The sequence below is a fragment of the Tenrec ecaudatus genome, chromosome 7 (assembly GCF_050624435.1).
Source record: "Tenrec ecaudatus isolate mTenEca1 chromosome 7, mTenEca1.hap1, whole genome shotgun sequence".
Classification (NCBI taxonomy): domain Eukaryota; kingdom Metazoa; phylum Chordata; class Mammalia; order Afrosoricida; family Tenrecidae; genus Tenrec; species Tenrec ecaudatus.
In genome coordinates, this window is record NC_134536.1 from 7223808 (window position 1) to 7244698 (window position 20891).

Below are 20891 nucleotides of genomic sequence, written 5' to 3' on the forward strand. Positions count from 1 at the left end.
CTTCTCTCTTCCCATAAAGAGTTCCAGTCTTGGAAACCCACAGGGGCAGTTCTACCCTGTGCTATAGTGTCGCTCTGAGTTGGAATTAACTCGACGGCTGTGAGTTGAGAGTTTGAGTCTCTGCCATCGAGCCGATGCCGACTCACAGTGACCCTGTAGAACAGGGTAGAACTGTCCCTGTGGGTTTCCGAGACTGGAACTCTGTACAGGAGTAGAAAGCCTCGTCTCTCTCCAGCTGAGCAGCTGGTAGTTTCGAACTGCTGACTTTACAGTTAGAAGGCCAATATGTAACCCACTAGGTCACCAGGACTCCTTGGGGGTAGTAGATGGCCGGTAACAACAGCCATCATCTAGGTGCTGATCGCGGGCTGGGCATTCTGAGACCTACTTTATGTTGGAAACTGGGTCACTCAAGGGGCTCATGCATATAGTCTGAGAGCCAAGGCTGCAGATCCTGGTTCCTCTTTACTTATCTGCTTCTTCCGTGAGGTAGTTAGCAGAGGCCCGGCAGGTTGCATAAGATCCTGTTTGTCAATCCTCTGGGCTGTTAGGCTGAGGGGAAACACTCCTCACACGGCAGCTGCTTTCATCCATGTTCATCTGCTGGGAGAATTGTGTCTCGGGGGTCAGTGCCGGGGCCATCCGGGATGCTCCCCACCGGCCTTTAGGAAGCCAGATGCCCTCGGCTTTGCCATTGATCACTGCATGCCAAGCCCCCACCCTCAGCGCTTTAAGACAGCAAATGTGTGTACTCTCCGTTTTGGCCGTCCGGCCGGGAATAGAGAGAGTGACATCCCATCTGAAGACACGGTGTGGTTGTCGGTCAGACCCCCGGCTCGTGCATGTGTTTCTGTCATGGCTGCCCCTCTGAGTGCTGCTCTGGTCAAGAGGTTGGCTTTAAGGAGCGTGTCACAGCGTGTCACAGTTCTGGCAAGGGGCAGTCGGACTCTAGGGTGTTGGCCACATCAGTTCCTTCTGAGCACTCTCTGAAAGAACTGGCTCATGCCCATGTCTGAGCATCTAGTGGCTCCCGCATTCCGTGCAGCTCCGTTGAGTCTAGTCAATGAACTATCCCTGTATTCGTCCAGGGTGACTAGAGAAAAAAATTCAGTGATACTCATATATGTGAAAGAGAGAATTTTATATCATGAAGCAATGATGTGTCAAGAAAACACCAGCCCAGTCCAGATCAAGTCCATAAGTCCCATATTAGCCCATGAATTCCTCTTCAGACTCACACACACATGCAGTGACTGAATGCAGGTGGAAAGTCCTGTGGGTCCAGTAACAGTGGACGCATTTCCAGGACTCTGGCTGCCATCAAAGTGGCTCCATGTGGCTTGTCAACAGAAATGTGTAGCAGAGAGTGTGTGTCCTACCTCTGGGGAGGAAGACAGGTGTTCCCAGAATCCTCAGGAGATGGCCATGTTCACACAGGCTAGACTGCAATCCCCATGTGTGACTCTTCTGATTTATAAGACACCACTCAGAAGAGATTAGGACCAAGTACCCCCCCCCCCATGCTGATATTAGTCCCCACCCAGGTGGCAATCACAGGAAATGACTGTCCATATAGGCCTCTGGAGTGAGTGATAACTCTTCTTGTTTTCTAGTAAGTTCTCCCCACAGGCAAAGGAATCGGCCCGTCAGCACTGGTCGTGACCCCTGTGTCCTTCCCTGTCTCTCAGTCCTCCAAGGTCCTGGCCAAGAAGGAGCTGGCCTACCTGCCTATCATCGGCTGGATGTGGTACTTCCTGGAGATGGTTTTCTGCAAGCGCAAGTGGGAGGAAGACCGCAAGACTGTCCTCAACAGCCTGCTCAATCTCCGTGATTACCCCGAGAAGTTCTTCGTACGTGAGGGCCAGCTCACCCCACAGCCCCCCAACGTCACCAACGCCCACACCCATTGAGGGTCCCATCCTCATGTGGGCCTGGCACCTCCCCTACCTTCCTGTGGGCTCTCTAGCTGAATATGTTTGGGTGACTCTCTCTCTCTGTCACACACACACTCACAGTCTCTGTGCTGCACGCACCCTCCTGACACACACTCTTATCCACAGCCTCACAATAGGCCTTCCCACACATGCAGTTTCCCACACAGCCTCTCCCCAGACACAGCTTCTCATGCACACACCCTCCCACACGCTCTCGCTCTCACATATCACTTCTTACTCACTGTCTCTCAATCCCATACACACACGCACCGACTCTAATACAGCCTTTCACGCAGACTTAGCCTCTTTCACACTCACACACACCGTCCTCTTTTTCAGCTCACACCACGGTCTCATGCACCTGAGCTCCACACCATCTCTCTCTCTCTCTCTCTTAGACACACACACACACAATCACCCCTACTTCCCAGCATCGCAGATAGGAAGCCCTAGGTGTCAGAAGCCTCCGAGAAGTGTGAATGTGGAGCAGGGACCCCCAGAGGGCTGCCCTGGGCTGTGGTGGCTCAGAAGGCAGCAGGCCCCTCTGGCGGACAGTGGGAGGAATGGGGGAGGGGGAGGGCTAGTGCAGGTGCTTCTGGGAGAGGGCAGGGGGCTGGGGGCAGGAGGGGCCAGCGGTGACAGTAACACAGCCCTGCCCTGCAGTTCCTGATCCACTGCGAGGGGACGCGGTTCACGGAGGTGAAACACCAAATCAGCATGCAGGTGGCCAAGACCAAGGGGCTGCCAGGCCTCAAGCACCACCTGCTGCCCCGCACCAAGGGCTTCGCGGTCACGGTGCGGAGCTTGAGAAATGTAGGTAAGGACTGCTACGCTGCCCAGACGCTAACACCCGTGCCCAGGGACCTGCATGCAGGCGGAGTAGACAGCGCCGCCCTCTGCTGCCCGGTGCCGGGATCGCAGGTCTGGGCTGAAGGTGCTGGACTGTAGCCCAGGTTGGTGCAGCCCTAAAATAGGGGGGGTGGTATAGGGGGACTCGTAGGCCCTGTGGTCAGGGCCGCTGAGCTCGGGGCCCTCGATTCCTGCAGGTGAGATGACAAGGTGGAGCAGAGAGTGGCTGCTAGACCCCAGTCCCAGCTTCCCACCCTGTGAGGCTCTCTGCCTGTTCTAGCCTCCTCTCCTGAGCTCAGCACCATCACCCAGGCTGAGTCCTCCCAGACAGTCCCCACGCAGCCCCACCCTGTCCCCATCTCTGGACAGCTGCCTGCAGGGGCCACTCCCTCGGCGGGCCGGGGCTGGCTGTAGGGGCCCACGGCAGGGAACCCCGGAGCAGGGGCCATTAGTCCCCTGACCTTTGTCCCCTGAGGCTAGGAGAGCAGGCCCAGGACAGCCACCGGCCACCCTTCTCCCACTCCAAGGCAGCCCCAGATTAGGGACCTAGGGAAGGAGGCCCTGGAATGAGCTTCTAGGGAAGGAAGATGTTCTAGACTCTTCACCTCCCATTGCACACGGGGGATGCTCCGCACCCCTGAGCCCAGGCCTGGAACCAGCCCTGCTCCTTCATGGCACTGGCTGCCCCTTTTGGGAATGTGCCATGGCCTTCTCCTGGCAGCTGCTGTCCAGCTTCTGCTTGCCCATGGTCACCCTTGCCCCAACACCAGCCTCTCGGGCACTGTCCTTCCTGTAGCCCCCTCACAAGCACACACAGGCAGTGCCTATTGTCCGCCAGTTCTCCTGTCCGGCCGAGCAGGCAGGTTCTGGAAAGACAGCTGCTCATTCAGCTTGCAGAGCCAGGGCCCTAAGGTGCCTCTCATAGGGACCTGTGTCCCCAAAGGCCTTAAGTCTGCCAGCCTCTTTGAGCCTGGATTTATCCCAGGGACCAGGGGTCGCCCGCTGCCCCATCTGCATGCCTGACCCTGGTAACCATATCAAAGGATGCCCACTTGTCTCTTGGCCTCACACTCTGCCCCCTCCCATGATGCAGCAGGGTCAGAGGCAGCAAGGGTTGTCGGTTCAGACCTAGCCCGGAATGCCAGCCTCACCCTCTTGCTGTGTGATCCTAGGCAAATTCTTTCACCGCTCTGATCTTAGGTTTGCCCTTGGGGTGGGGGGTGCGATGAGGATTGAAAGACAAAATACAGTAAAGCACAATGCCCGGTGGGGATCGGGAACTAACCAGATGATGGCGGGGTCTGATGGGCCCTTGACTGCTGCCAGGTTTATCTTGCCTCTGATGGGGGATGTCCAGCTTCTGCTGTGGCATTCAGGCCCGGTTCATGGCCCCCGGGGGGTGACAGGAGACTGATATTTGCCTGTGGGCACCAGGGGGGAGGCTTCCAGTCTGCGGGCTGCCCCTGCTCTCCCTGCCTTCCCAGTGGGAACATATATACCGCACCAGGTCTGTCCTAGAGACTGTACACTCCCCTGCACTGCCAGCCTACCGGTAAGTTCTGGGTTGCCAACAGTCTGCAGCTGGGCAGCTACAGGCTCAGAGCCAACCCCGCCCTGCCCTGCACAGTCCCGCCAGTGGGCTCACTGGGAGGCGCTTCTTGGGGTCTCTTCTGAAAGTGAGCCAACATGCAAACCACTGGTTTGTCAGCCACTCCTGGGGAACCCTGACTTGTTAACCAAAGCAACTGCCTCCTTTTGGCCCTGAGCTCTGGGTAAGAGGGGGTTCTGGGGGGACTCTGGAAGTAGATGGCCTATGCATCCTTCTTGTAGCCAAAACCCACCCTGCCCACCACCTTCCCTATAGGCCTGCACAAGGCATGTCCACTAGCAAGAAGGGGGACGTCTTGGTAACACAGTGCCCTCAGCCAGCTCAGCCCAATGCCCTGGGTCCATGCCAGCCACCCACCATCTCAGCCAGCATCGAGGGACGTGTTTCTACTCCCACGTCGCAGGGAAGAGGCTGCTGCTTACTGAGGCAGAGTGGCAGCAGCTCCTGATTCTCCTGCACACTGACCCCCTCCCCTCCCTTGCCCTGCCTGCAACACAGCCCAGGAAGCGGCTGTCTGTGTCCCCTGTGCAACCGTCCGGCCTGCCACTCAGTCAGCTTGCACTGGCTGTGGAATTTTGCCCGGCTTTTCTGTTTGCTCCCAGAAGGACTCACTGCTGCGTAAACCCATCCACCACCCAGACGGCTTGTTTCTCAGCCACGTTCCAACTGCCTACACTTCCAAGTCCTTAAGGAATTCCCGGCTGATATCCAAGCCCTCTGGGTAGCGATCGGATTGTTCTCGGGAGGATGGGCGCTCACAGGGTAGTTGTTATGATGTGTTCAGGGACGCATCTTCAGCAAGTTTGCCGTGGACGGGGTCAGGGTGGGCAGTACCAGCCCCTGGAGGGTGCTGGAACAATGGGGGAGCAAAAGCAGATACCCACACTTTATCCTGGGTTATGCGCTACAGTGTAAATGTTTTCCATTGCTGGGGGGGCACTGAACCCTTTTTTTCCCCTACAATGCGGGGGTTGGTGGCTACTGCCTGATAAGGAGCAGGGGTGGCATCATGGTTACTCAGTAGCCTTCGATCCACAAGGTCGGCAGTTTGAAACCGCCAGCAGCTCTCCAGCAGAAAGACGGGACCTTCTACTCTCACACACAGTTGCAGTCTTGGAAACCCAGAGGGTCAGTTCTGCCCTGCCCTGCAGGTCCTATGGGTCGGCCCTGACTCGGTGTCAGTGAGTTATAGACTGATCGATCTTGCTGTCCAGATTTGTTGACCATGGTGGGCGGGGCGTCTGGGAAAGCTGTGACCAGTGCTTGTAGCACCTCAGGTCCACACGTCCTGCTGCTTCAGGCGGAGTCCAGCGCCGCGAGGCCTGCGGTCACCACCCTGTGGCTTTCTGGTGGCAGCGGGAGGCACATTGCTCCACAGGGAATACTTGGGCCACTGAGTAGCCGCCCCCATGAACAGATCGCCCTGTGTGGTCTATCTACAAGATGCAGTCGGGTCCGCACGCTACATACTGGTCTGTATTTATTTTATCTTTTATAGTTTCAGCTGTATATGACTGTACACTCAATTTCAGAGACCATGAAAACCCAACCCTGCTGGGGATCCTCAATGGGAAGAAATACCACTCGGACTTTTACGTGAGGTAAGTCGGCTCGGCTCCAGGGGCAGGAAGCCACAAGCGGGCTGTGAGACCTCCTTCCAGGGGCGTCTGGGCCTCGTCTCCTGGTGTGCCATCTGCGTTGACTCATTCATATCATCATCTGAGACCCAGCCCGTGGTGTGGCTTGTCACTGTCCCGTTCTTAGAACCCAGCTTGCGCGGGACCCATGGCAGGCACTGGGCTTCGAGCTTGAATGGGAAGCGCCTTTCGTTGGCCCCTTTGCCCTCTGTGGAAGATGTGTCTGCTCTGTAGGAATGGACTTGGAGCCACCAAGCCAAACCCACTGCCAGTCCCAGCTCATAGTGACCCTAGAGGACAGGGCAGAAGTGACCCCAAGGTTTCCCAAGGCTGTGAGGTCTTCCCGGGAGCAGCAGCCGTCTTGGGGTGGATTCGAACCCCTGACCAACACTTACCCCACGTGCCTGCAGCCTCCTCAGACAAAGACAGTACCCTCTGGTTTATTAGACCTTTGGTGGCGTCCCCTTGGTGGGCTGCCTTCCAGGTAGTTGCTGGTTTACTCAAAAACACTTTTTATAAGGTATTACACGGGCCAAGGGTGAAACAGATGTGGGAGGTGCTGCCGACGGATAACAGGATGGGAGTTCCGCCCAAGCGCCCCGTGTGGGCCAGGGGCTGCTGGACTCGGGCTGGGCATCATCTTCACCGACGACTGCCACCGCCTGCCAGTGGAGACCACACCAGACCGTCTCAAACAGATTTGTTGTTTTCAAACCAAAAAAAAAAACAAAACACATTTCAAATCAGAACATGGTCCAGTGGGCATGCCGTGAGGACGTGAGAATCTGAACCCGTCTTGGAGGCATTCGGTGGACGGCGTGGTGATCATTTATTTTATAAGGATTAATACTGAACTAGCCCGGAGGACTTGGAGATTCAAGAAGTCCCAGAAGTTCGGCCCTTGCAAGATGCTAGTCTGCTCCATCTTGCCCCCCACTCCTCCCTTGAGTCTATCCCCCGACATCTCTGGGACCTACAGAACTCAGGAAAATTCGAGGAAACATCTCACTCGGTGGAGGGTGCGGTCAGTCAAAATCCAAAGGCCAGATGCTGGGGCCAGAGGCCGAACTCCATCCTGGCTCTTGCTGAGGTTCGGTTAACCCCCCTCCACCTTCCACCCCAGTCCCCCTGCTTCTCAGTGGGCTCACTTTGTACCCAGCAGGGCGACACTGCAGGGAATCCTGTTCACAATTACTCAGGGGAATCCTATCAGAATCCTCCCCCATCTTCTTACCAGACCCGGGCAAAGAAAGGCTGTTTGGTGGGAGTGATTGACTTTGGCTACCAGAAAAACTCCGTGTCAACTCTTAGGACCCTAGAGGGCAGGGTAGAACTGAAAGCCTCCTCTTCCTCCATTGGAGCAGCTGGTGGTTCCGAACTGCTGACCTTTGGTTCGCAACCCAGCATGCAACCATTACTGTCCCCTGCAGATGGAACGGGGCGGGTGGGAGTAGGGCGACACAGTACCTGAGACCCCTCTGGCGTCCCCTCTGAAGCAACGTCACCATCGCTGTTTTGTTCCCTTGACTTTCCAGTCTGTGAAACCCTGGTGGTGTAGTGATTACAAGTTGGGCTGCCATCTGCCTGACCAGCAGTTCAAAACCACCAGCAGCGCCAAGGGAAAAAGACTGGACTTTTCTACTCCTGTAAACAGTTAGTGTCGGCAACCCACACGCGGTTGCTGAGTCCCCACTGACGTGATGACAGTGAGTCTGGTTTGGGCTTCAGTCTGCATTTGGCCTGCAGCTTGATGTCCACAAACGAAGGAAGGTCCAGCTTTGCTCCCAGAGTTCCTGCAGTCCTCCCTGCCCACTCCACCACCAACCCTTCCCAGGGACCAGTCGCTCCACCTGGGACCAGCTGGGCTCGAATTATTTGGGCGGAACCTAGGGCAGTGGACAAGATGATTTCATGTCACAGGTGATTGACCAGATGATGATAGGTCACCTGGAGGGCGCAGACTGCTACAAAGGCTGTAAGCTCCCTCGCTGACAAGCGCTCCCCCATCTGGTCTCATAGGGGCATTACATGCATTAATACAGCTTTTGCAACCAATTAGAAAGTATTGAAGCCTTTTTCTGGCTCTGTTGTACAGAAAGTTACATTCGGAGCAATGATGCCAAACAAAGAGCCAGATAAGGGGTTAAAGCCCCACTCACCAAAGAAGGAAGGAGCCTGTGTGCTTGGAAATCCTTTTCGGGAAACAGGTTTAGAGATCTCTGGTTTCTAAATCAGAGTCGATCTGAAAGATGGGAGAATCGGGCCATGCGAGGAAGAATGTGCGGCATGCGGAGCTGGGTGTGTGGCCAGAGAGGCTTGTCGTCAGGGGCCATCGGATCAGCCTCCCCCTGGGTGACCCTAGGTACACAACACCGCCTGGTCCTGCGCCGTCCTCTCAACTGTGAAGGTCTGAGCCCATTGCTGCAGCCACTGTGTCCGTCCATCTCAAGAGGTTTTCCCTTTTTGCTGCCCCGAAGCAGGAGCTCCTGCAGGGGCTGGTCCCTCCTGACAACACGTCCAAAGTACGTGGGAGGAAGTCTCGCCATCCCTGCCTCTAAGGAGCACTCTGGTCGTACCTCTTCCCCGACAAATCACTTTGTTCCTTTGGCCGTTCATGGCACTTCCACTTTGCTCCATGAGAGGCCCGGCGGTAGGCTTACTGATGTGGAAAACACACCTCGTTACCTACCATTCTGCCTCTAACAGGGGCCTTCTATTAAGATGGAGACGACTCGTCTAGTTAATAACCATGAGCATCAATTCATCACAATAGAGTCATTCTCTGTTGTACCTGCCTGTTCACAGTGTTGTCCGTTCTCCTAACAGGTTGTGGTGTGGTGAGCACATACTAAACATGAGCCTTCTTAGCACCTCTGCATTTCCCCTAGAAACAGACAAACCCATAATGCGCGTGCAGAGAGGGATTAATTTTACGGAATCGGCTTGCACAACAGCGGGAGTTGGCAAGTCTGAAATCTGGCCACCTTGTGTCCAAACTCGCCAGACCATGCCAGCACGGCAGTTCCCTAGCACATCCATGTGACAGTCCAGAAACCTCGGGATCAGTCGTGCCCCTGCCAGTCCAGTCCACAGCTCCTCGTGAGCAGGTCGCCTCGGGGTCCCTGTTGAGACACAGACCCGGGGAAGGACCCCTGCCCCACAGGAGTTCTGTCATTTGATGTCTGAAGGCCGAAGGAGTCCCACTGCCTCTGGCTGAGGAGGCTGCCAGCATGGGACAAGGCAGGGCCTTTTAGTGTGGACATGCTGTGCTTGGTTGTCTCAGGTGACCGACGGGGCACAGTCAGCAGGCCCATCGCTGCTGCTCTGGAAACATCGGCTTGCCGACCCTGCCAGCTGCTCTCTGTCTTGCAGGCGGATTCCCCTGGAGGACGTGCCCGAGGATGAGGAGCAGTGCGCTGCCTGGCTGCATAAACTTTACCAGGAGAAGGTCAGTGCAGGGGGCCCTGGTGGAGCGGTGATCAGGGCTGGCCACTCACTGAAAGGTTGGTAGTTCCAACCCCTCTAGAAGCTCCACGGGAGCAAGGTCTGGCAATCTGCTCCTGTAAAGTCTGGAAATCAAACCAGCCCCACACTGAGTTGATTGCAGCTCACAGTGACCCCACTGGGCAGTGCAGCACTGCTTTGTCGGGTTTCCCACGGTCTCCTCTTTCTCCTGCGGAGTAGCTGGGGGTTTCGAACCGCCCACCTTTCGTTGAGCAGCAATGATACCTAAACCCCTGCCTCACTAGGGCTCCAGGTCCATAAAGATGATTGCCCAGGAAACCCTGGGTTGGGGGCAGGTCTCTGTCACCCGGGGGTGCTAAAGGGGGGACAGATCCCTCACACTTAGCAGCTGTGGCCACCCTGTGGGCGGATCACACAGTGTTTAGCTCGTGAGCTGGCGCTCCACTTGGGGAGCGGGAGAATACTTTGGATTATTTTTAAAAGGGCGTGGGGCGGCATAGCGTAAACGGCATGAAACTACTTCTGAGTGTCGAGGACAGAAGGAAGTCACAGCCCTTTCCCGTCCTATGTCACACCATCTTTGTGGGTTCGGGAACCGGTCCCTGAGGAGGCCTGACCACACGCGCACGCACTGTTGGCAGCTTGGGCTCCAGAGTCCCCTCTCTGTCCCCAGGATGCCTTCCAGGAAGAGTACTACCAGAAGGGTGTCTTCCCGGAGACCCCCATGGTGCCGCCTCGGCGGCCCTGGACGCTGCTCAACTGGCTCTTCTGGGCCTCCCTGCTGCTCTATCCCTTCTTCCGCTTCCTGATCAACATGGTCAGCAGCGGGTCCTCTCTGACGCTGGCCACTCTCGTCCTCATCTTCTTCGTGGGTAAGTGGAGAGTGGGAGGGGTCAGAACTGGGGTCAACTCAGCCCAGGCTTCTATGTCTATGGAAAGGACAACCTGGATTCTGGGAGCAGGGCGGATGCATGTCAAATGCACCCGTCATCCGATGGCACTGCAGCCACGGCTCATTCCCCAGTGGCGGGGCCCTCTCTCTGCCTGTCCCCATCCCCTTGGCTCATCTGCTAGTAAATCAACCCTCTCCTGGCCCCAGCCCTGGAGGGCTGCAGTTCCTACCTCCTCCTCACCTTATTCTCTATGTGGTTCAGAACATCTCTACTAAGGAACCCCTCCCTACCCTCTCAGGTGTTGGGCACCTGCTCGTTCCGCAGCCCGTTAGGGTGGCCCCAAGAAGTGCGCCATCTCTACATGACGAATGGGATGCACCAGACTGAATCCCCCACCTGCTCACCCCAAGTTGTTTCCTTTGAAGTCTGAGGGGTAGTTTCTAGACTACAAGGTCAACATTTTGTCAACATGTGTGGGGAAGCTTTCATTTATCCACTAACCCATTTTAAAATAGAAAAACACTTTTTATTGTGATTTGAGGGGAAGTTCCCAGAAGAGCAAATTGGTTTTCCGTTCAGCAAGTGCCACACATTTTGATTAGTTATGTTCATTGCAATCCCCATAATGTTAAGAGCATTCTTGCCCTTCCTGTTTCCTTCCATCCTTCGCCTGTCTTCCCCCTGGGTGAACGTTGCCCTTTGCTCATTCGCTTGGTTTTTCTAAGGACTCTGCGCCTCTCTAGGGTTACTGCTCATCTTACAGGATGGTCTCTCGTTTGGCTGAAAGTTGAACTCCACTCGAGGGGCATCTAAGGGCCATAGTCTAAGGCAGGGGTCAGTCGGCAAGCTGCGGCCCATGAAACCATATGTGGCTCTTTCAGGACGTACACGTGACTCTGAAGTAAAACTGGAAAATGTTTAAGGATATTATTCAGAGAATGGAATTTTGTTTGTTTATAATATATTTACGGCTCTAGAATAATTTTTAAATTGTTGTTAGGGACAAGACTGGCTCTTCCCCAAAATTTGCTGATGTCAGGTCTAGGAGATTTCGCCCGTCTCTCTCAGGCCAGTGAGCCTGGTCTTTTTTGAGTTTTGTTCCACATTTTTCTTCCACTCTGCCCGGGCCACCCACTGTGATCCCTCTCAGAATGGTGGGCATTGGTTCCTCTGGTCTCGGGTTTTAAAGGCTGGGATTCGGGGGATTCGTTCTTATGTCTCTTCCCTGCCATCATTCTCCTCGGGGTGAGGAGAGACCGATCGCTGCCCCTTAGAGGGCCACTCACATTGTCTTTGTGAACTTGATTTCCTGAGACTATACCACCTACCTCATGCCGGACCATTCACAATCTAGACTGCCCCTCTGGCAGGCACTCTGGTAGGTGCCAAGTGCAGCGGGGCAAAGAGGTGGTCTCCTTCCCAGGGGAAACAGCCGAGCTGTTGCTTCTGGGCTTTGGGCACCGATGTCCAGCTCTTTACTGGTTAACCGTGAGCCTGTTGCCTCTGGCTGTTGGGGGACAATCGGCAGTGAGGCAGGGGCCCCTATTGCTCAGACACTGGCACTAGCAACCAGGGCGCACGCCGGGCACCAGCTAGGCATGCACCTCTTGCACAGTGCGGTGCCCGGGCGTCCGGGGAGTCCTGAGCCCTGGGGGCTGTCGGAGGGAGCGGAGGGCCTTTCCTGAGTCCCTGTGGACAGCCGTGTTCTCAGAGCTGGGGTGACAGGCGACCCCGGGACTAGCCAGCCGAGAGCTGGTGCCGGGCCTGGGCCTGTGGGCCCCGCAGGCGCCTGATGCCCGCCGCTCTTCCCCTCCCTCCTGTTGCCACAGCGTCCGTGGGCATGCGCTGGATGATCGGCGTGACCGAGATCGACAAGGGCTCGGCCTACGGCCACGGCGACAGCAAGCCAAGACCGTGACGGACCTGGTGCCCGGCTCCACGGGGACCTTGGGGACTGGTGACTGCGAGTGTCACGCGCGGTGACACGGCCGGGCAGCTGCCGCCGGAGGAGTGGCGCGGACCTCAGCAGGGAGTTTGGTCTCACAGCCGGAGGGGCAGAATGTGGCCATCTTTTGTCCCCACTTGCGGTCCTGGGTTTTGCTTTCCTTCCCTTACCTGTGTGGGTGCGTGCGTGCGTGCGTGTGCCCGTGCACTCAGGTGCCCGTGCGTCCGTGGGTGCGTGTACCATGCGGGTGCCCGTAGGTGTACCCCGGAGGGGACAGGCCAGGGGGCGTGGAGGGGGACGGCCCCTCGCGCCCTCGGTGCTGCGTTCCTGTGACCCGTGAGCGGCGGAGCTCGAGGAGTTCGCTGTGGGGGCGCCGCCGACGCGGAAGCGAAGCCTCCACACACACCATTAAAGTCTGTCTGGCTCACCTGTGGGCGTGTGCGCGTCGGGACGCGGCTGGGCGGGGCTTGCCGGGGGCGGGGCGGAGGCGACTGCCCTCTGCGGGAGGCGGGGCGCGCCGTTTTCCAGGGGTGGCCTTGGTGGGGGAGCCCGCCAGCGGAGGGGACAGCAGGGTCCTGGACAAGGGTCCGGAGGACGGCCACCTGCACTGCTTCGGCCTGGCCCTGCCCAATGCCCACCACTGAGGACGCCCGGCGCCCTGAAGACAGGATCTTAGAGCACCCTCCCCCGCGGAGGACCCCTGCCCTGCGGCTGCCCTGCGGCTTCCCGCGGCCTCCGGAACCACAGTGGAGCCTGCGCTTCGGGATCTAGTGCTCTCGGGATCCAGCCTATACGGAGGACCCTGTACACTGGCCGGGCCTCGGGGCGCGCAGTGCTGCCCCGTATTTCCCACGGAGACCGTGCAGGGCCGGACCCGTCGTCCGCACTGACAGCAGCCGTGCGCTCGAGCGGGGACACGGGGCCGTGAGAGGCGTATTCCCCGTGTCCACGGTTCCTCGGCGAGCCGGTGACTCTGTAGATGCACCACTGGACCAGCTTAGGGACAGTGGAGGCCCTCCCGCGTTGAGAAAGTTGGGGTCCTCTGTATTGAGGGGGCCCCGCTGGGCAGGCCCTGCCCTACTTGTCTGCCGGCTCTGGTTGCAGGCAGGAAAGCCGTTGCCCCGTCTCAGCGCTCAAAGGGGAGCCCTCAGGGCTGTTTTTTCGCTGCCCAGTCCGTGCAACGGGAAGCCTGCTGCTCAGACCTCAGGCCTCGCTGCAGAGTGGCCTGCAGACATGTCTCCATTTCTTATGGCCCCAAACCAATTGACAAGCCAGCCAAGAAAAAGGGCAGCAGCCGAGTGGCTTGCGGGCCAAGTGCTCTGGAATCTTTACTGCCCGGCCTGCAGAGCGCAGGGGGCTCTGGGCAGAGGCTCCATCTCAGTCCAACCAGGAGGAAGCCGCCCCTTAGCCTAATGCAGAGCTTAAGGTAGTCAGGCCTTGGTATCCTGGTCACTCTCTCCCATGCCCCCAGGAGGCACAGTCACTTCAGCAAAAAACTATTTTGGCTCCCAGGGTATTTATTTTCCTCAAAATGGAAAACTTGTGGTTTCTGAGCACCGCCCACCAAAGCACCATAAACGGCTCACTCTACCTCCTGTCTGTCCAGTGTCTGCTCAGTGTGGCAGAGAAACACACATTCGTACTCGGCCAACAACTCAGGGTCACTTTAGTTCTGGGGTCATGGCCCACGCCCGGAGCATTTTTGAGGCAGAGATGGTAGGGCAGTGTCCAGAGACTGTCACCACATGCAGCTGGGGCTCCATCACTGCCAAGTATCCAGGATACCCCTCAGAACACGTGTACCTTGGAGATGTTCACATGATCACAGGGCAATCCTGGAATTGTCCTTGAATACTTTCAGTCCCATAACGGATGGAGAACTTTGCTGTAAATAATAGTGGATGATGGTATAAAAATTTTTGTTTCTCTAAATATTTCCATGAGTGAACTAGAAAGATAGTCATATGAACGTCAAGTCCCATCCCCATTATTTAAACTAGCCCAAAGGTTGAAAAGCAAGTGTGACAGACCCAACGGGGCCCCAGGTGCCTCCAAGCCCAGAGTCAGAGCAAATACACTGGGCTTTGCTGAGGGCAAAGCAGAGGAAGGGTAACAGACAAAACACCGTAGGGAACCTCTTCCTGTAAACAAGAGGCCCCACCAGCTCTCTGGAGTGTTGGCCCAGGCGTCCAGACACAGGGAGAAGTCAGGACTCTGGGTGGGCAGAGCTCCCGGGGGCTAGGCTCTCTGGAATGTAGTGCCACCGCAAGAGCTCCAGCGTGCCAGCCACCATTCTGCTGAGCCTGGCTGGCAGTGAGGCCTCGCCCTCTTCCCCAGGGCAGGCAGTAAGGCCCTACTTGCTGTCCTGTCGGGTGCCAGGGGCCACCTCCCACTGCAGTGTGCTCCAAGTGTTGTCCTATTGACAGGCGTTGGTGTGGCCTCCCTGTCCAGCACCTCAAGCCTGGCTCAGCAGACAGACACCAGCCAGGATGGCCGGTTCTTCACAATGCTGTAAATCAAAGCAAAGTTCTGACGCCCATTTCAGGGAAACCAGGGCATCTCAACCATGAGAGCTAGCCTCCGTGCCTCCCCACAAGCCGTGGTGGTGGGCGCAGTGGGTTACCTATTGGCAGCAGTTTCACTCCACTGGTCAGCTTTCTGCTCCTATAAAGATTTACAGAAATGGGGAGAAGCAGACCCTCACCAAGACAGACTGACCCGGTGGCTGCGGCAATTGACTCAGGCAGAGATACGGTATCAAGGATGGTTCAGGACTGGGCAATGTTTCGTCTGCACAGGGTTGCGATGGGTCGGAACCCACTCAACGGCTGCTAATGACAACCAAGGCTGTGCCTGGGCGGGGCCACAGAGCACCCAATAATGCAATGTCAATGCCTCCCTTTCCTGGAGCAAAACTAGGGCCCTGTTCTAAAAGAAGCCCCTGGGGCACCAAGGGAAGGCGGGCAGCAGGGCTCCTGCCAACCCTCCAAAGGCCATGAGCACATATAATGAGCACAGTATAATTATTAAACACCTACGTTTCCTGTGTCTGCTTTTCATTCAGTAAGACACCACTTTGCCGAGAGTCCCCGCCCTCCAGGCAGTCTTGCTATAAACGGCTGAGCTTGGCTCCCACAGGCCCTGGAGGGCTCAGAGCCACCCCAACCCCGCCCTGAGCAGCAGGGGGCTTCAGATTCAGAGGGGCCCTGTTTGGAAGGGAGACAAATCATCCACCCCTGCTGCTGGGGGCCTGTGGTGGGTGGGGCCGGTCCAGGTTCAGTGGGGGAGGGAGGGGGAGAAGAAAATGGCCCATGCCGACCCTAGCACAGGTAGGCCGACAGCCTCCACTGTCCCCGCCATGTTCCACAGTCCTGTGGAGGCACAGCGCCAGCAAGGCTGTCTGCCAGTCAGGCCGGAGCGGGCAGCTACTGAGACCCTGGGGCTGGAGGGTTTCAGGCCAAGCACACAGCAGCCTCGGGTGCCACCAGCCAGCACTTGACAGTGGCCCACCCAGCCACCCCTGGGGTACCACACCAGAGCCCTGCCTACCTTTCCCTAACCTGAGGTCCCTGAAGCCCAGACAAGGACCCTGCTCTGGCGGCTGGGCCCCAGGCAGAGGAGGCCTCCGCAGCCCACGGCCTGACTTCTTCCAGGTGACCCGCTGCCCGGCTTCTCTGAGGTGACTGTGGGCAGCTTGGCGGTGGTACATGGGCTCCTGGTGACAAGGTGACAGCCAAGTACTGCCTGAGCCTATGACAGGTGCTGGTGACCATCACAGGCGAGCGCTACAGCCACAAGCAACACCCTGTGGGAGCAGGTGCGAGAGCATGTGAGGGCTGTCATGGAACACTGGGCGGAGAAAGCATGCCACCTCTCAGCCTGCCCCTGATGAGCTATTATACCTCCACCAGGGCTGCACACATGCTCTGCCGCAGACACTAGCTGAACATTCCCTGCCCATGCAGTCCCCCTGAGAACCCAAGGTGCGGGTAGCCCTCTAATAGGGGTCCAGACGGCAGGCACCCACCCCCTTGGCGGCCAGTTCCTTCTGTAAACCTCAGGGGAACTAGCTGCTATGACGTCAGCTGATGGAATCCCCTAGTCACTCCTTGGGGGCGGCCGCTGACTCCATGGCAGGGGGTTTAAGCTCAGCAATGAGGCCCAGGCCTGCAGTGGTGTTCTGTCACCCGGGTCACTGGGGGCAGGAATGGACTCCGGGGGGTCTCGACGACAACACGTGAAAGAAGCCAAGTTGTGCGACTATCTCCAGGAAGGCCCAGAACAGGCAGATCTAGGGCAGAGGCACCGCTGCCGAAGGGGAGGACCGCAGACAGACGGGTGATGCGTTGACCTGGGGACAACAGCAACGCTCAGGGTTAGATGAACGCAAGGCCCGGGAACCACACCATTCACACACTCTAGATGACCTCTCCAAAGGGTGTTAAAATCTTTTTTTAAAGAAAAGGCGTTTGGGTAAGGCCTCGTGTGACAGCATTTTGCGGACAGGGCTTTCCTGGGCAGGCGGGCTGGGCTGCTGTGTGAGGAGCGAGTTGAGAGCCTGTCAGGGGAAGCCAAGCTTCAGAAAAATTAAGAGGTACACACAGGAGCTTCATTGGGGGCAGGGGGTATGCTCCCTTCACCTATGCAGTCTAGCGGATACATGAACTGCGCCTTAGCAGGTGTGAGAACCACGGAGGGGAGGGCACCTCACACATCAGCATGGGGTCCTTCTATTCAGAAGAGGAGCCACTGGAGCACCGGTCCTGAGGCTCCTCTGTGGGGTGAGGAGGACCGATCCCCACAGCACCCCGTGTGTGGGTGTGCACGGAAAGACAGTATCACCAAGCAAGCTTTCCTAAAATAAACCATTTATTGAAAAAAGAACGCTTTTCTTAAATTTCATCAATCGACCTTTTGCATAATCTGAAGCTCGCCAAGGACGAGGAGGACGAAGGTTCACAGTCAGTGCACTCGACAGGCAGACAGGAGATCAAAACACTAGGCCCAGACCGTTCGCCCGGCCACACTACAACTTGAGCCTCAGACGGTCCAAACCACCACTGATGGCGCCGCTCTCGTCCCACGAGAACCGGGCAAGGCAGTGGTCCGGGAACAGTAGTAATGGCACTTAACATGCAGCTGCTTGGACCTTGAGGACCCCTCAGCCAGGAGCAGCAGCAGGAGAGGCGACGCCACCGGCCACCGTGCAGACTCCAGTCCCGGAAGGTCACAGGCGTACGCTGCCTCTCAGCACAGTCTTCATATCAGTATTACATACAGTAGTGATTGCGAGAACGTACACCATCAGGCCGATTCGCTCATTCTTCATCTGTGCAAACCTGCGGGAGGCAGAAGAGAGCTGAGCCCGGGGCTGGGGGAGCGGCAAGGGAGAGCACAGACACACTGGACAGGGGTCACACCCCCGACAGGCCATGATGTCACCGGCACACGTCTCCAAAGCTAGCCCGATGGTGTGTGGTGACAAATCCAAACAGCTCTGAAGCATGTCAGGGCTTGTCCCTGAAGTCCCCTCCCCCAAGAAGAGGTTTCTCAGGAGAAACCTGTGTGGAGAGGGCCCTGCAGGAGGCCCGGCAAGTGCTCTTCTCGCCAGGCCATCGTGCCCTCCACACGCCACCCTGCAGCCCCAGCCTGTGTTCGCAACGCTTCACACAGCCCACTTTCAGAGAAAGGCAGCTGGCCTCGGCACCTTGCTCAGAGACAGAACCACCTGACTCCGCCAGCTGTACCCCCACCCCGCGACTCATCAGTCATTGGCTGCAGCCCCCAGCTCCCAAGAACTGTGCCCCACTTAACCGCCTACCCCTTCCCGCGACAGCTGTGCCAGCAGCCTTCCAAACGCTCTCCAGCTGCCAGCTCACACATCCTCAGGCGCCAGCAGCCCAGACGCGCCCCGCCCCACTCGCCTTGTAGGTCTCACTGTTTCTCCCGCATGCACCGCCCCCCCCCCCGCCCCATTCAGAACAGCTTAGTCCCTCCCTCCCGCCCAGGCCACAAGCCCCCTTAAGTCTCCCCCCAGGGCTGCAAAGTGACACCATCACAGGGCTGGGCTGAACGCTGAGTCAGGACCCTCTTGTCCCTTCCTGCCCCCCAACAGACTACATACACAATCCCCAGAGTAGAAACGAATCAGTCCTAACTTAAAATCCCATTAACGATTACCTATCCCCAATGGAGCATGCATTTAGCATCTTCCCATTTCAGAGTTTTAATATCCACGTGTGAAAACGCCCTCACGTGCCAGCTGCCACACAGAACCGGCCGTGGTGGCAGGGGACTCTCGAGCCGCTGACAAACCTTGACAAAGGAGTGGTCGAGGAGCTGGCTGGCCGTCCACCTCATCTTTGGGTCACTTTCCAGGCAGTGGGAAAGGAAGTCCTTTCCTTCGAGACTCAGTTTCTCAGGGATGGGTGGCTTGTGTCCCATCCCCACTTTATACATGATCTGAAAGTTGTGTTCATACTCGTGCCAGGGTCTCTAGAAGACAGACAAAAACCAAGGCTCCGTCCGCCATGGCCGGCAGAGCACCCACGCAAGCACATGCGCACGCGCGCTCTCTCTGGCAAGAGGAAGACAGGACAGGTCTTCAAAGGAACCCCACTGGCGCAACATCAAAGGGTTGGCAGTTCAAACTCAGCCAGTGGCTTCCAGGGAATGCACTGCGCAAGCACAGTCGCTGGGACTGCTAAGGGTCAGGTCACTGCCCCAGGGACCCAGTGAGCCTGTTGTTTCAGCAGCTGCACCGCACAGAGCGTAAGCAGCTGTCCAACGCGTTTCCGGCCCAGGCACGCAGGAGATCTCTGAACGTCCTTAGTGTTTACAGAGCCATCTGTCACACGTGGGCCCTCCTCTACCTCTTCAGCAGAGACAGATATCTGAGATCCTCCCCCCATACGGAATTTCCATCTACAGTGTCACTCGTACACCAAGGAAAGGTAAAGTTTCCCTTCAAATGCATAATCTCGATGAGCAGAGGCTGCTCCCGACCCATGTTTGGGGTCTGTGAACGTCCGCTTCTCCGTGTTGAAATGCGAGGCGGTTAAACCTCTGCACGTGATTTCTCCTTCTGTCCGTCTCTCACTGAGAACACGTCATTTATCTTTGGGAAGGTCTCCTTCACTCTTCAACCTCTTCTCTACGTGGAAGATGTGCGCCTGGTGTGTTGAGTGTGTGCTCACGCCTGGGTGTGTGTGTGGGGGGGGTGTGAGTGTGAGTGCACGTGCACGGAGTTTGCCTCACCTTCCCCGTGACCATCTCTATGACCACGCAGCCCAGGCTCCAGATGTCGGCAGCTCGGCCGTGTCCTTCCCCCTTGGCGCGGGTGATGACCTCAGGAGCCATATAAGCTGCAACAGTCAGACACAGCACTGAGCACACCAGACACCACCCTCAGAAGAAGCCATTCGGGGAGAGGCAGAAGTTATGTAGTCCAAGACAAAGGAAATCTGACACTGGCTTTCTAATCTTAGAAAGATAGAATTCTCTTCAAGGGACAATTCTGGATGAACTGACATCAACAGAAATATGAACTTCACTGTCAAACGAGGGTATAAAGTTACAATACTAGATGGCTAAAAATGTAATCTCCATTTAATCATCATTATTTCAACTACTATGCTTTTAATAAACCCAATGCAAACAACCAAAAAAAAACCCAAAACCCTAGTTTTTCTGGGAAGACTAAAGAGTGGCATTTCCTCCCTCCATTACAGGATTAAAAGAAACCCTGACGGTAGTGGTTATGTGTCGGGCTCTTAACTGCAAGGTCAGCAGTTTGAAGCCACCAGCTTGCTCCTCCGGAGAAAGATGAGTAAGTCTTGGAAAGCCACAGGGGCAGTTCTGCCCTGTCCTTCAGGCACTGTGAGTGGGCACCAACACCATGGTGCTGAGTGTGGTTTTTAGTTTTACGTGATTCAAGGCGTCCTAGTGGGGCAGCAGGTCAACTCCGGGGCTGCAAACTGCCAGGTTGGTGGTTCAGAGTCCCGGCTGTTCTCAGAAACCCTCGGGGCAGTCCTGCTCCCGCCTTCAGGGCCAGCTCACTGGCAGTGGGCATGAGGGCACAGGGACTCAATGCGACAGCGTGCCAACTAGTGTGGCTTCAGGACCAGAGCCTGCCCTTGCCAGCTTCCTGGTCTCTGAGGTCAGAGGACTCTGCTGTTGGGAGCCCGCCCGCCGACAGCACCAGCAACCCAGTGGCTCCTACCTGCTGTCCCCAGGGTGCTGTTCACCTCGCCCGGCATGGTCTGGGCGTTGTTCTTGAGCTTCACTGAACACCCGAAGTCTCCCAGCTTGATGAGTCCCGACGACGTCAGGAAGATATTGGCACCTAGCACGACACGAACACTGACCTTAAGTGCAATGGTTTCGTGGAACTTTCCCTGCGAGGTGAGACGAAGACGCCTGAGTGCGATTCACAAGTGTTCATTACACAAAGCACAGACATTTGGCCTCAGTGCAGTAAGCATGACCTGTAAAGGCCGAGGGGAAACACGCATGCCTCCCCGCGCATCTGAGGCCCTCTGGGGTGGTGTGCAGCTGGGA

General features: G+C 56.9%; 2 protein-coding genes across 6 annotated transcripts in view; one reads left to right on the plus strand and one right to left on the minus strand.

Annotated features, from left to right (window-relative positions):
* AGPAT4 (1-acylglycerol-3-phosphate O-acyltransferase 4) overlaps window positions 1–12763 on the plus strand; it is a 66949-nt gene extending 54186 nt beyond the window's left edge. For both annotated transcript variants that reach the window (XM_075554288.1, XM_075554287.1), the window contains exons 5-10: window positions 1689–1850; window positions 2598–2751; window positions 5891–5993; window positions 9402–9477; window positions 10168–10366; window positions 12217–12763. In XM_075554288.1, coding sequence (XP_075410403.1) covers window positions 1689–1850; window positions 2598–2751; window positions 5891–5993; window positions 9402–9477; window positions 10168–10366; window positions 12217–12305 — 783 coding nt within the window. In that variant the 3' untranslated portion in view covers window positions 12306–12763. The remainder of the gene's footprint in view (window positions 1–1688; window positions 1851–2597; window positions 2752–5890; window positions 5994–9401; window positions 9478–10167; window positions 10367–12216) is intronic.
* Window positions 12764–17183: 4420 nt separating this feature from the next.
* MAP3K4 (mitogen-activated protein kinase kinase kinase 4) overlaps window positions 17184–20891 on the minus strand; it is a 103387-nt gene continuing 99679 nt past the window's right edge. For all 4 annotated transcript variants that reach the window (XM_075554292.1, XM_075554290.1, XM_075554291.1 and 1 more), the window contains 4 exons: window positions 20554–20676; window positions 19590–19696; window positions 18648–18827; window positions 17184–17671 (listed from right to left, as the gene is read on the minus strand). In XM_075554292.1, coding sequence (XP_075410407.1) covers window positions 17651–17671; window positions 18648–18827; window positions 19590–19696; window positions 20554–20676 — 431 coding nt within the window. In that variant the 3' untranslated portion in view covers window positions 17184–17650. The remainder of the gene's footprint in view (window positions 17672–18647; window positions 18828–19589; window positions 19697–20553; window positions 20677–20891) is intronic.